The sequence below is a fragment of the Balearica regulorum genome, chromosome 4, assembly GCF_011004875.1.
Source record: "Balearica regulorum gibbericeps isolate bBalReg1 chromosome 4, bBalReg1.pri, whole genome shotgun sequence".
Classification (NCBI taxonomy): Eukaryota; Metazoa; Chordata; class Aves; order Gruiformes; family Gruidae; genus Balearica; species Balearica regulorum.
In genome coordinates this window covers 49,119,659-49,133,264 of record NC_046187.1, presented here as the reverse complement: position 1 = coordinate 49,133,264, position 13,606 = coordinate 49,119,659, and the positions used below count along the sequence as shown (strand labels likewise).

General features: G+C 37.1%; 1 protein-coding gene across 8 annotated transcripts in view; it reads right to left on the bottom strand.

Annotated features, from left to right (window-relative positions):
• FGL1 (fibrinogen like 1) overlaps positions 1 to 13,606 on the bottom strand; it is a 35,614-nt gene that overhangs the window by 14,772 nt on the left and 7,236 nt on the right. For 3 of the 8 annotated variants that reach the window (XM_075752090.1, XM_075752083.1, XM_075752084.1), the window contains one exon: positions 4,907 to 4,982. In XM_075752090.1, the coding sequence (XP_075608205.1) occupies positions 4,907 to 4,972 (66 nt within the window). In that variant the 5' untranslated portion in view covers positions 4,973 to 4,982. Of the gene's footprint in view, positions 1 to 4,906; positions 4,984 to 9,870; positions 10,063 to 12,740; positions 12,909 to 13,606 lie in introns of those variants that run through there. The other 5 variants (XM_075752089.1, XM_010301889.2, XM_075752088.1 and 2 more) reach the window with 5 other exon arrangements.

Sequence of the window (13,606 nt, the reverse complement as noted above, 5' to 3'; positions counted from 1 at the left end):
GGAATAACTGTTCCAAATTCTGACATGCTGAATGTACACAGAGCAATAAATAATTATTTTTGATTAATGACTATGGTAAAATAGCCAAAGTGAACAGAATCCAATCTAGGGAGCTTAAATGAAAACAGCCTGTACAGTTTCAAATAGATATTAAAGAAATTTGATTTCAACATAGGGAAAAAAGCCTGTGGGATTTTATGATACATTTTACAAATGTGATGTGAAGTTCTGCATCAGTAACATTGTGTCTGCATTTTTATATGAGCAAACAGAGTTTAGTAGCTATGGTGCTTGCACGAGAGCACAACTAGCACTGTAAAAGGAAAATCAGAGGGCAACCTTTTGGAAATCTGATATGCAAGATCAAATAGTAGTTCTAAACTGGTGCAACCTTATTCACAGAGCAACATTATTTACATGAGCTAAGGATGTACATTTGCTATCCATATGGAAGAGATGATATGTTAGAACATTGCCCTATCAAACTGAACTACAGAGAGATCTGAAGTAGCATACTGATGTGGACCTCCACTGGCATCCAGTTACTTTCATTTCTATCAGCTCAGGCTTCACCTATTTTCCATGAACACTCCCACCAAAATGTTTCTTGTCACTTTCTTGCCGCAGTGATTTTTTTTCTTCTATCTGAAAAGCTGATACCATTCTGTAAGTTTCTATGTAGCACAAACATGGTTCTGGTTAGACTTCCTTGCAGTACCATTCACCACAACTCCAAGAGTAAACTTCGTGAATTAAACTAACAGTATTAATTAGAATGTGCATTTTATGACTGTACTACATACAGATTTTTTTCATAATTAATTTGTGGTACTAGTTAAAAAGCAGAGGAACTTCTGCTACTGTCAAGGAACATCTATATAAACTGTGTCCTGTTATTTCTACAATCTACAACCTGTTATTTCTGATTGATAGAAATAAGTGCTGCAGATCTCCAGGCCCCTTTTCTTTTTTATTAGACAGGATGCAATTCACTTTCAACAGACAAGTGAATTAGAGATGTTTCAAGAGAGTATTTGAAGATAAAAGAATCTATGTCCATGAGTTCAGTAAATGGTTCCTAGCCATCATGTTCCATTTGTCTGCAATATTTAGTCACACTGAAAAATTTTATTATCAGGCATGCTAACTTTGCAGAGCAATCGTGAATATAGGCCTCTGCTTTAAGTATTTCTGAAGTGTATCAGATGCTTCCTTTAATTCACACTTAACTGCCATCTTATATACATAGTGGAATAAAAGAATGAGGAATGTACATGTGGCAGGACTAGGAAGTTTGTCAAGAGGAAAAGGTTCAGCTGGCTCCCCGGGTTTGGGCTGCCCATGTCAGGCTGCTTGGACAGCAGGGGTGTCTGCAGACTCCAACCGTCCACTTGCTACTAGGTCCTGAGAAGCCATTAAGATGCTTGACCACAAGGAGGAGCTGTAAAGTGAGAGGCTTGTTTACCGAACACTAGTATTTTTAGAGGAATAAACAAAGCAGCCAATGACCTAATATCCCTAGAGTCCTATCTTATTTAAGAATACTCCCTTGAAAATATTTTTCAGTTGTTGAAAGTCATACAAGATCCCTAGCATTCTCTCCTTTTCTTCTAGCAGGAAAAAAGAGAAGAAAATACTTAAAATATATGCACATACAGAGACAAACTTGCTACAGTGGCTTAGAGGGATGTTATTTGACCATAAGCACTGGTTAATGTGTGACATGTTGCATAGTACAAAGAAAGGATGCGCTATTATGCAGTCTTTCCAGGGTGGTTGTCTCAACTGGTATCTACAGGTTCATATAAATCCTTCACAAAAGCTGAGTTGAATTGGGAAATTCAGAAGAGGCTTCCTTGACAGGTCTCTGCAAATTCTCAGACTAGTCATGAGTGCATACAGAAAATTATGGAGAAGCAGAGAGCTGCATAGGTGAGTTGAGGAAGAGTGAATAAATAATTAATATTTCCAGGCTTACTCTGACAAGCTAATGCTAGTTACAGAAGTAAAGCTGTCAAAAAACCCTATGTTAACAGTCAGACCAAAAATTAATCCTAATCATATTGTTAAGAGTGATAAAGAAGCCACCACGCCATACTTACCAGTTTTAACTACAACATTTGTTTATTGAGAAGGTTAGCCTCTATCAGTCTTAACTCAGTACTTGCAACCTTGGAGAACATGGTAAAATACCTTAGGAAGGATCTGGGTGACCCTGGAAATGGTGGCCACTGTGATCAGGCCCTTGCAATTTCATAGGAAAGCCTTCAGGTGGGTAGTCTCTAACACGTGGCAAGGTCTGAGCCACCAAGAGCTACTTTCAGTTCTGGAGAGAGCATGAGACTGCGTGTTTGAGGAGAGACAGCTACAGGCAGCTAAGTGTATTCCTTTCACGTGTAGTGAAAATGCATCTATCACTTCACCTAAAAGCCATTCTCCTACTGTGATTAAATTACACATGAAAAGTACAGAACTTCTCAAAAACATTATCATACCTTAGAAAAACTTGGTATCTAAATTCAGTATGATGCTACTTCACATACGACCACAAAATGTCCTTTCTTTTGAATGAAATTAAACACAAGTCTGCAACAGGCTCTGTCTCTAAATATTACTACCTTTGTATTTTAAATGCATCTTTTCTTTTTGTTTACTTAAAAATTGTGAATTAATTCATGAAAATTAAAAACTAACACTGAGCTGATTCTCATTTGCTTTACAGACAATACACTTATTATGAAGTGAACTAATATATCTACATTACACATAGAAATTTCCTGATGAAAAGGATTTAAGCTCACAGTGCTGGTAATTAGTAAATGACAATAAAGAAATCACCAGCCATACTGAATAACTACACCATAAGAAAGAAATGGCTGAGCAAGAAATAGAGTTTTGAAAATAACCTACAGATGAAAAGTACTGGCATCTGATACTTTGCTTTCTCTCCCTGACCCCCACCTCCTCATTGGCATCTCTTTCTGTCAACTCCAGACAAATCCCATTACATTTAGCTGCTGAACAGCAAAATCACAATTCTCATATTTGGAGTTCCACACCTGTTTTTCCCACGCGACAATAACAAGTTAGCTGTGTAACTTCAAGGTGGATCAATGTGAGTTTTAGATCTGCAGGTTAACAGACTGTTCTTTTAATGTACTACTACACTTTTTCATAAGGATAACTGTTTTAAAATCACTGGAATTAAATCAGTGCACAGCTAGACTAATCTAGAAGCAAAATGTAACCTAGGGTTGTAAGAGTCTGCAGCTATAACATATTGCTATTCCTTTCATTAGATATGGACCAAAGTTACACTTTTACAATGTTCAAATACTCAAAAAAATGTGAATCTGATTGTTACTGTCTCCAGTGGACAGTAGTGCCCACTGATTGAAACCAGACTGAACACAACCTGTTCTATCTGCTTCGGTGAAGCAACTGTTTCTACTACACACTGAGAAGCAATTATCTAACAACTGCTGACAGCTCTGCTCTTGGCCATGTGGTCCCATATTTAACCAGCTGCTGCAATTAATGTGCATTCACAATCTTTATTTCATTATTGTGTGAATTATTTAGCAACTAGTGACCTGCCATTAAAATCGATGCTATAAATTAGAATACTTTATGAAAACTATAAAAATACAAAATTTTTAATTGAGGTGTTATTATTTCCTATATTTTTAGAATTTAAATGAGGTCCAAAAAATCTCTATTGAGATTAGTGTATTAATGAGATTAAAATGTGAAAACTCAGAGATAAATTTCAGAATGTTCCCAGTTTTTAGTCACAGGGTCAGCTAAAGCCCATAATATTCCAAATGAAAAATCAAAAGAAAGCAAACGCATTTCATTGTAATGCCTTTTTCTCAGTAGGCTTTATAAAAATTGGTAAAATTTTTCTTCACTGAGTAAAAGTCATTACAGAGGCAGGTACTTCCTTTTCTGCCCCTACAGAGCTACTTCTCTGAACAAAAGGCTTCCATAAAAGATAATGTAAGCCACAAACAATGATGCTCACCTAGTTGTAAATTCAGCAACCACTTCCACATAGGCAATTATGAATCAACAATTCAATCTCCCAGTTCCCTGCTAGTTGGGACCTGAATATCAAACTATGAAGGACAGCCAAAAAAGGCAGTACAGGACTGGTGAGGTTAGAAGTATTTTAAGCAGTGGAGTAAGCGTGTGCGTGTTAGGGTTTTTGTTGGAGAGGCAGAATACATAGCAGGTTTGGGGAGCTAGAAGTGAAGGAGCTTTGACCATTGTTTCTGAATGTGAATTATAACATAGTAACATGGGAACAAGTAAGAATAAGAAGCTGTGGATATTAGTTGAGAAAAAGTTGTATGGCAAGTGGACAAGGTAGAAAAGCATAGAAACATTCTTCATCTTGAGTGTCAATGACCAGAAACACTGCTTCTGTAGCCACTGCTTTACGAGTTCCTGGGTTTTGCCTTTCTGTAAGTATGCTGCTCAAAACTAAAGGTGTTATTCTGATTTAGCATTATCCCTGAATGGTAGTATAACTGGCTTGTGTGCCTTGTGTACAATGTGCCTGTTAATGCATCGTGTGATACCTTTTTTAGCAAAGATATTCTATCACCTCCTATTTCATGTCAGATCCAGTAACAAACTGACTGGATGACTTTCTTCAGTGCTACTGCCCAGTCATTTATCTCCCATTGTATATGTATGCATTTGTTTCCTCTTTCATTATCGGAAACTTGTCCCCACTGAACATTATTTGAGGTTATTTCCTTAGTCTTTCAGTTTTGTTCTGTATGCTAATCTTTTCCATCAAATGTCTGCCATCTCATGTAGCTGAGATGATACATTGTAAGCATAAGGTATGAAATATTTAGAAGAAACTCTATAGGCAAATTTAATTACTAGAACTTACAGAGCTGCCAATGGCATCCATCATGCTAGCTGCAAGGACAAAATCAATCATTATCAAAATCTTCATTCTTTGGAAGCTGTGAAGTAGAGAACAAGTGAAATACTAGTTAACTTAAACATTAAAAGTAAACACTTACACCTGACATCTTAAATTTTATTCTAAATAATTGCTTTAATCTATAATTATTTTCCTACATATTGTAAATATCATGTATATTTAGGCTTCATTACAAATGTCTAAAATAGTCTGGTCAAGTACAACTCTAAAACCCAGTAAAAACAGAATTTATCCTTTTAGGCCACTTTATATCAGAGCTTTTGATGTATTTCAGGACATCTCTGCAAGATTCAAACCCACACATTGTATTGTGAAACAAGACAATAGCATTTTAAAATGCTCTGAAAAGCATTTTCATGTTCCTTGTTGGCCCTTTAAAGTTGGGAGAAAGCTCTCTGTTATATTCAAGTAATTAAAATCTGAACTGGGCTAATTGTCCTTGAACTAAAGAAGATTTGTGCAACTTCTGTGTACCAGGAGAGGATGGAGATAATTTTACTGTTATAGAGTAATTTTTCAGAAAAAAATGAGTAATAGTTATCAGCTTTTAACCTAATGGTGACAAGGATGACATCTTTCAACTGATAGCTATGCATATTTTGTACCATATCACCTGCAGCATTTTAAATCTCATTATTTCATATGAAAATTATTTTACATGCCAAAACAATCACCATTGTATCTCACTGCCTTGCAAACATTAGCTGATATAACTTCACAATTTTCTGTAAGGTAGATGTGTGCTTTTCAGCTCACAGATGAGAAACCAAGGCCTCCAATTACTGAAATATTTACATAGATTATACATGAACCAATTCTAAATTGATTAGTTAAATTGCTGCAAGCTATCAACTGAGGAATGTTTCCTTTTTAACTTAAAATATTTTCATTTAGCATACACTATTGCCTGTGTAAACCAAAATATGTGTCCACTCTGCTTTTTCTACTTTTTAAACTAAATCAGCTAACTACATGTTAAAACATTTGTGGTTAGACAAAGCATAAAATCTATAACAGAGATTAATGATTCAGTGTCAGCATGTGCTTATTGAAACACCAATTTTATGGAAATTTCCACTCATATTCCTACAGGAATTAATATAAAACCCTAGTGGAACTTGGCAGACTGTGCTTTTTACTGTGAAAAGATAAGCAAGGTGCTTATGTGAAGTATGTTTTCAAGTTCTTGAAAATTGGACAAGTCCAACTTTATTTTCACCAATCTCTGCAAACCTCATGCAAGAGTACAAATTACAGCCCAGCCAAATTTCAGGTTTTCAACACCTACCTATAAAATACTTAGGATGCTTTTTTAAATTACAGTTATCTTACTTAAGTAAGCAACATTTATTTTATTCTTAGTTCTGAGTTTTGCTGGTTTGAAAGCATCATATTTGAAAGCATCAAGTTGAGGCCCAAGTATATCTGTATAAAGTTATACCACTTTACCACTTTCTTGCACTGGACTGATACAGACACAAGGTGTTGAGGATACTCTATACCCATTGACTCATGTTACAGACAGCTCAGAAGGTTTTTTTAAGCATTTTGGACGTATGCAACATCTACTGTTAAGCTGCAAAGCACTATACTAAGCTGATGTCTATCTCTAAAGATTCCAAAGGAATCCATTAAAAACTACCTATAAAATGTTTCTTGAGTAGAAAGTACGAACTGAAAATCTTAGACAAAGTTATTTCTATACCATAAAATTTCTGAATTGTAAGTTGTTCTTCATGCTAACCAAATAAATGTTACATCATTTGAATTAGAAACTTTACCATAATTCAATGCAACAAGTTCTGCTACTGTTTGAAGTGGTGAGTCCTATGAATTTCAGGCTTAGGGGGGGTGGGGGGGTGGGGGAGGGAGGAAATCTGCAAGAATTGCCTGGCATTGAATTCTGTTATTAATTTAGATTTCAGAGGTTTCTGCCATGATAAAACATGCACTTTCACCTTACGACAGCAGTAGTTACGGCTATTGAAGCCACTAATGTTTCGAAAACAGCTGTTGCCATCTGTTGCAATGACACTGTCTGTGAGAGGAGCGGCCAAAGAGTATGTTAGCTGTCTGGACAACCTGCAAATAATCTATCTCTGATAATTGCTGTCCTGACTCCATGCATATCTTAAATATGTTTTCTAGGAGAGAAGTGACTATATTTTTTTCACTGGAAGATTCATATTTAACTGTTCTGCTTCATTCTCTGTTATTTTCATTATAAAAGCACACTGTTCTCCCTCACACTAGTCTTAATATTCAAACTTTTCTATCATGATTTCACTGACTGTGAATGCCCGAATTCCACAATCAATCTTAAAAGGGGTGCACAGCCTTATCAATACAGTACTCTTTTTTTTAAAGACTAACAAGTAAATCTTGCATACTGTTCAGAGAAATTTATGTTAGTTAAAAAAACAAAAAGACAACTATCGAGCACAATCAAGGCAGGTCATATCTCTTACAGCATGTGTGAGCTGCTATGAGCAAGCTGCACAAAAGGGACGAAGAGCTGAGGAGTGTAGAGTGTGTGCAGTTGGTTTGGTTTATCATCTTCAGATGAAGTCACCTTTCTATTTAAAGGGTGCCTGTTTCTAAAGCATGTTCCTGTTGCAGGGAACTTCATAAGGGCTGCACTTGGAAGACAACTTTGCATGTATCAGCTTTAGCATTGAACTAAGATATGCTCAAAAAACATACCAAAATATAGGAATAGTCTCATAAATAAAATTCTAAATGTTATTATTTAAATATATTGCTCAAGATATTTTAATCCTGGAGTTTAATATTTAAGAAAGGAAGTTGAACAGTAAACACAAGAAAGGTTATTGATCCTGTAATCACTCACCATATGAACTCACTACGGTCATAAAAGAATTAAGAGCTGTATAAAGAGGGGGCAACTGAGAGCTCCATTTGGCAGACCTGTCAGTCACAGAGGACCTGAAGTAGGAACAAGGGTTGGGGGACCAAAATCTTTGTGTTGTTGTCCTCCCAAAAAGGGAGAAAGGTCAAGAAGACTAGAAAGAGACATAAAAACTCAAGCTCTGAAAGGAAATGGCTGACCTGTTTCCCTGCTTCTGTCACTGCCCAGCAGGGAGACCCAGACAAGGTAGAGCACAGTGAGCACTGCTGATCCTGGAAGAGGCAGTACCCTATACCCATGAGCCAATTTCTCAGCAGATATAAACTCCCATAGTTTATCTGATCCCACAGTTGCAGCCACATGAGATTCATTGAGTGGTCAAACCTACAGTGATGAGAAAAGTGGCAAATAGGGTCAAGCCCCATACAAGTTCAAAGCACTTTGCAAACACAAACTGAATCAACAGGTCCAGTCTTGGAATTAATGTGGGTAACTGTTTACGTAGCTTTCCACATTTCTACAAAGTTTCAGAAAAGGTTGTATTAGTAACAGTTCTTTGAAAAGGTACACCCACGCTCCTTGGTAATATGTAAAGCTAAGGTTCTGTTCAAGGGATGCTTAAAATCTTGCTCTGGGAAGATTGCTTTGAAAGTCAGTTTCTTAAACTAATTTCTCCACTCATTTAAATATTTACCCTGGTTGTTACAGAGCTATTTAAAATACATTATCCAGAAATGTACGTGGAGGGTAAAATAATTAATAATTAAAAATGTAGGGAGAGAATACAACTGCTGATAAACATTCACACACAACACAGTAAAAACATCCATTCCAAAAAACTGCAAAAAATTAGAAATCTTAATCCGTGTCACAGATAAAAACAATTGCATAACTTAGCAAATATTTTTGTGTTGCTAATGCCAGTGAATCCAAAGAGTTAATATGTGCTGAGAGACTGCCAAAACTTTTGTTATAACACCTGTGTTGGTTTAACAAAAACAAAACAAAACAAACAAACAAACAAACAAAAACCAAAAACAAAAACCAAATTTCTGCAGGGGAGATCCCTTTCCAGGGAAATCTTAATCTCAGACAGTAGACATGTGGATTAATTATCACACATCGTGATAGAGAGAGAAAAACTTATGTAATATGTTCAAGTTGAAAGCACAAGCCCTTAACAATTGTCTGAAAAAAAGAATCACTTTCTGTTTTAATAAAATTGAAGTTTAAGGGCAACTTTTGTGAAACCTTGAAATTTTATCCATGAGGTTACTCATTTACTATTCAAAGATGACACCTGGAATGTGCACTTGCATAGCTGTGCAGAAGATTTATCCAAAGTTATGGAATAAAAATTCTAGAAAAGTACCTTTTCCTTATGCCTAGGCTTTCTTTACAGGCTACTCAGACAGTAAGTCCTATGTTCAAATTTCCCCTAAATTTGATGTTTCTCCAAGTCTTTCAACAGCAAGCTACTAAATAGATTTGATGTCATTAGAGAAACTCTGTGCTATGAAAATTTTGAACTCTCAGCCTGTTTTCTTGTTCTTGAATTCTGCAAACTAGATGAAATTCAGATGCCTACTTCTGTTTGTACAGTGTCAGTAAGAATTGCATTGCTAATAAATACAATATTAATAAGAGAGAATCTGCCAAAAGGACAGATAATGACTTGAAAAATTTTTGTTTGCTTTCTTAAAATTCAAACTGATTTTAATGATTAAATGCATGCACAAATTTTGCTTTGTTTAATTACGTAGTGTTAAAAATATTGCCCCATTTTTCTCCTCTGAGAAATGGACAATAATTCATGATTTGATCTACTTTTAGGCTTAAAAAGCCACCTTGTTCATACAGCCATACATTATTAGAAATTTAGAAACTACAGATATGAAAATGAGATTTATTAGCTAACTAGATATTGTAGCAAAATAGCTGGATCCTGCTAAAACATTCATACGTCGTTAGCAACATTGCACCAGTTACATGGCCTTCAAAAACATATTACTTTTAAACCACAACTACAGCAATTAACCCAAATTCTTCCTTCTTCCCTCTCAGGTACCTAAAATGTTTACCTTTACCCTCTGGACAGAACTCAAAGTTGTTAAATCTTCTTAAGCTGATGCAAAGAATTCCAGAGCCCTTCCCAGGCTGCAATTGTTTTTGCTATTAAATTCTGTAGAGTTGAGGATTACATCTGCTATGAGTCATTGGGCAGGAATGTTCCTGAGAAGTTGCAGTTATCAAGACTAAATTGCAACATAAGAAGGAGAAGACAGTAATTCTGTGCCTAACAGAACACTTCTGAAATAAAAATAGACCAAAAATAACAAAGGATCATGCATTCCCTTTCACTGCTGTGATCCAGGAAATTGCTCTCAGCATCATATTCAACTATACACTCCAGCCATTTCCTGAATCAGAGCCTAAATCTCTTAGGCTTCAGAGGTATATAGACAGCATAACTGAATCAACTGTTTTAGAAATAAAACATAATCACTCAGACTAGAAGTTACATGTTAGAGGTGATATAAAATAAAAAGATATCTGCTAAAAAAAAAAACCCAACCCAAACTCAAAGTAACAAACATAGTACAGACAAAGCCAAAGGAAACAAGAAAAAAAGCACAAAGAATCTTGTTTGATGTAAGCCAGTATTTTTTAGCTAAATTGGAAGGCACTCAGAAGCATATGATCTCAGTGACTTGGTTAAACAAAATCACTTTCTGTATAAGCTTTTTAGAGCCAGATGAATACATCAAAGAATGTTTTAAAATGCAATTTATTTTGAGTATTTGTCCTCCTTCTATGTTGGCTCTTCCCAAAAAGTTCAATAAATGAGTATGCCTAAAGGAATGCTTCTTGAAGAAGTGAACTCTTAGGAAACAGTGAACAAAAGCAGCCCCGAGGAGAAGGACTTGGGGGTATTGATTGATGAGAAGCTCAACATGTGTGCGCTTGCAGCCCAGAAAGCCAATGGTGTCCTGGGCTGCATCAAGAGGTGTGACCAGCAGGTCGAGGGACGTGATCCTGCCCCTCTACTCTGCTCTTGTGAGACCCCACCTGGAGTACTGTGTCCAGCTCTGGGGGCCCCAGGACAGGAGAGACATGGAGCTGTTGGAGAGAGTCCAGAGGAGGGTCACGAAGCTGATCAGAGGGCTGGAGCACCTCTCCTATGGGGACAGGCTGAGAGAGTTGGGATTGTTCAGCCTGGAGAAGAGAAGGCTCTGGGGAGATCTAATTGTGGCTTACCAGTACCTGAAGGGGCCTACAGGAAAGATGATGAGGGACTGTTTATGAGGGAGTGTAGTGACAGGACAAGGGGTAATGTGTTTAAGCTGAAGGAGGGTCAATTTAGATTAGATGTTAGAAAGAAATTCTTTACTGTTAGAGTGGTGAGGTACTGGAACAGGTTGCCCAGAGAAGCTGTGGATGCCCCCTCCCTGGAAGTGTTCAAGGCCAGGCTGGATGGGGCTTTGGGCAACGTGGTCTAGCGGAGGGTGTCCCTGCCCACGGCAGGGGGGTTGGACTAGATGATCTTTAAGATCCCTTCCAACCCAAACCATTCTATGATTCTATGATTCTATGAAAAGCAGTAAAAGGAGTTTTACATTCCACAATATAAATATTCATGCCATCAACTTCCTTTTGAAAACTAATACTTGTTGCACACTTTCTCTGAATAATTTCTGGTGTATTATTTGGGATCTGTTTACCTGGCAGTATTTCTCTTTACTAATTACATCAACTAATTAACTTCATATTCTGAATTTCAAATATTTAATAATTGCAATAAATTTTTCATGAGTAGCCTACACTAAGAATCATTCAAAAATTCAAAATCATTCAGCAAGTATTTTTTACTGGGAATCTTACAATGGTTAATGACTTTTGCAAGGAGGGAGAATACCTGTTCATAGCATGACTCAATTCTTAATGTAAGCGATCGTTACTCAATGGGTGGGCTCTGAATTTAGAAAGCGGAAAAAATGTATGGCATTTTAAACTCAGATTTATTAATCATTTAAACAATTTATTGAGGATAACAAGTAGAATCTGCATCACTTGAAGTCTTTAAACAAAGACTGGATGACTAAAATGTATGGCTGTGGTTCAGTTAAACAAGAAATATATACAGTGTAAAGTCAGATATTTGTGTTATTCAAGAAGTCTATAGGCTACCATCATAAGAATGATTTTGCAAGAATAAATACATTAAATAGAAGACTCTCAAAATGTACGGAAGTCATACAAGCATAAAAGTAAGAGAGAAAGGTCTTTCATAGACCTGTTAGATACATCCAATACTGAAGACTGGCAAATGTCATAGAAATTAACGCAGCCAGTAAAGAACTGTCTGTTCACACAAACCATATTCAGATTTGCTGCTCTTGGGAGAGTTTGGAGTGAAGCAAAATATGTCAAGGATCATTAATTACTCTTTAATCCAGTTTTGGACAAAAGTATGTATAAAGAATAAAATGCTGTTTCTGACTTCCACACTAAATAAACATGTTTTTCAGTTCCTATAAGCACAGTAAAAACAGTCAGTGGTATTAAAACCATCTTATATCTTTTGTGGATGTTTAAAAGTAATAGCACAAGAAATCAGTGGTCTTTGTTCCCATTGTATTAGCACTTCCAGCTGAGTACCTCCCCAGGTATTTTATCTGACAGAGGTTTAACAGCTTTGGGCAACCCCAAACATGGATACAGGCTGGGGGAGATGGGTGGATTGAGAGCAGTCTTGAGGAAAAGGACTTGGCGGATGAAAAGCTGGAACATGAGCCGGCAACATATGCTCAGAAAGCCAATCATATCTTGGGCTGCATCAAAAGCAGTCTGATCAGCAGGTCAAGGGAGGTCATTCTCCCTCTCTACTCCGCTCTCAAGAGACCCCACCTGGAGTACTGTGTCCAGCTCTGGGGTCCCTAGTACAAGAAGGACATGGACCTGTTGGAGCAAGTCCAGAGGAGGGCCACGAAGATGACCAGAGGGCTGAAGCACCTCTCCTATGAGGACAGGCTGAGAGAGTTGGGGTTGTTCAGCCTGGAGAAGCGAAGGGTCTGGGCAGACCTTATAGCAGCCTTCCAGTACCTGAAGGAGGCCTACAGGAAAGATAAGGAGCACAGTGATAGGACAAGGGGTTAACAGTTTTAAACTGAAAGAGGGTATATTTCGATCAGATATAAGGAAGAAACTCTTCACTGTGAAGGTGGTGAGGCAATGGAACAGGTTGCCCAGAGGGGCTGTAGATGTCCTGTCCCTGGAAGTGTTCAAGGCCAGGCTGGATGGGGCTTTGAGCAACCTGTTCTAGTGGACAGTGTCCCTGCCCATGGCACGGAGGTTGGAACTAGATGATCTCTGAGGTCCTTTCCAACCCAAACCATTCTACGTTTCCATGATTCTAAAATCAGCACACATAAGATAATGTGTTCATAATATCATCCTTTTATCATTCAGACTAAAAAGAAGTTGCAGCACACAAGAAGCTTTCATGGTACAAAACCCACCATTTTTCCCCTGATAAGCTGTAATACAGGTGTTAAGCACCATTTATTAAATACAAAGCTTTACTTTTTCTCATGTGTATGATTTTTACCCAGGAAAGTTCTAAATCATCTTCAACTGTCACATAGAAATATGGAAGGGTCAAAGATTGTACTAATTAATTTGTTTATGCTCTTCTGTGCATTGTTTCAGTTTGTATAATGCTAAGGATAAAATATAAAACATGTAATGGACTCCATTTTAGGATTGGCTGAAAT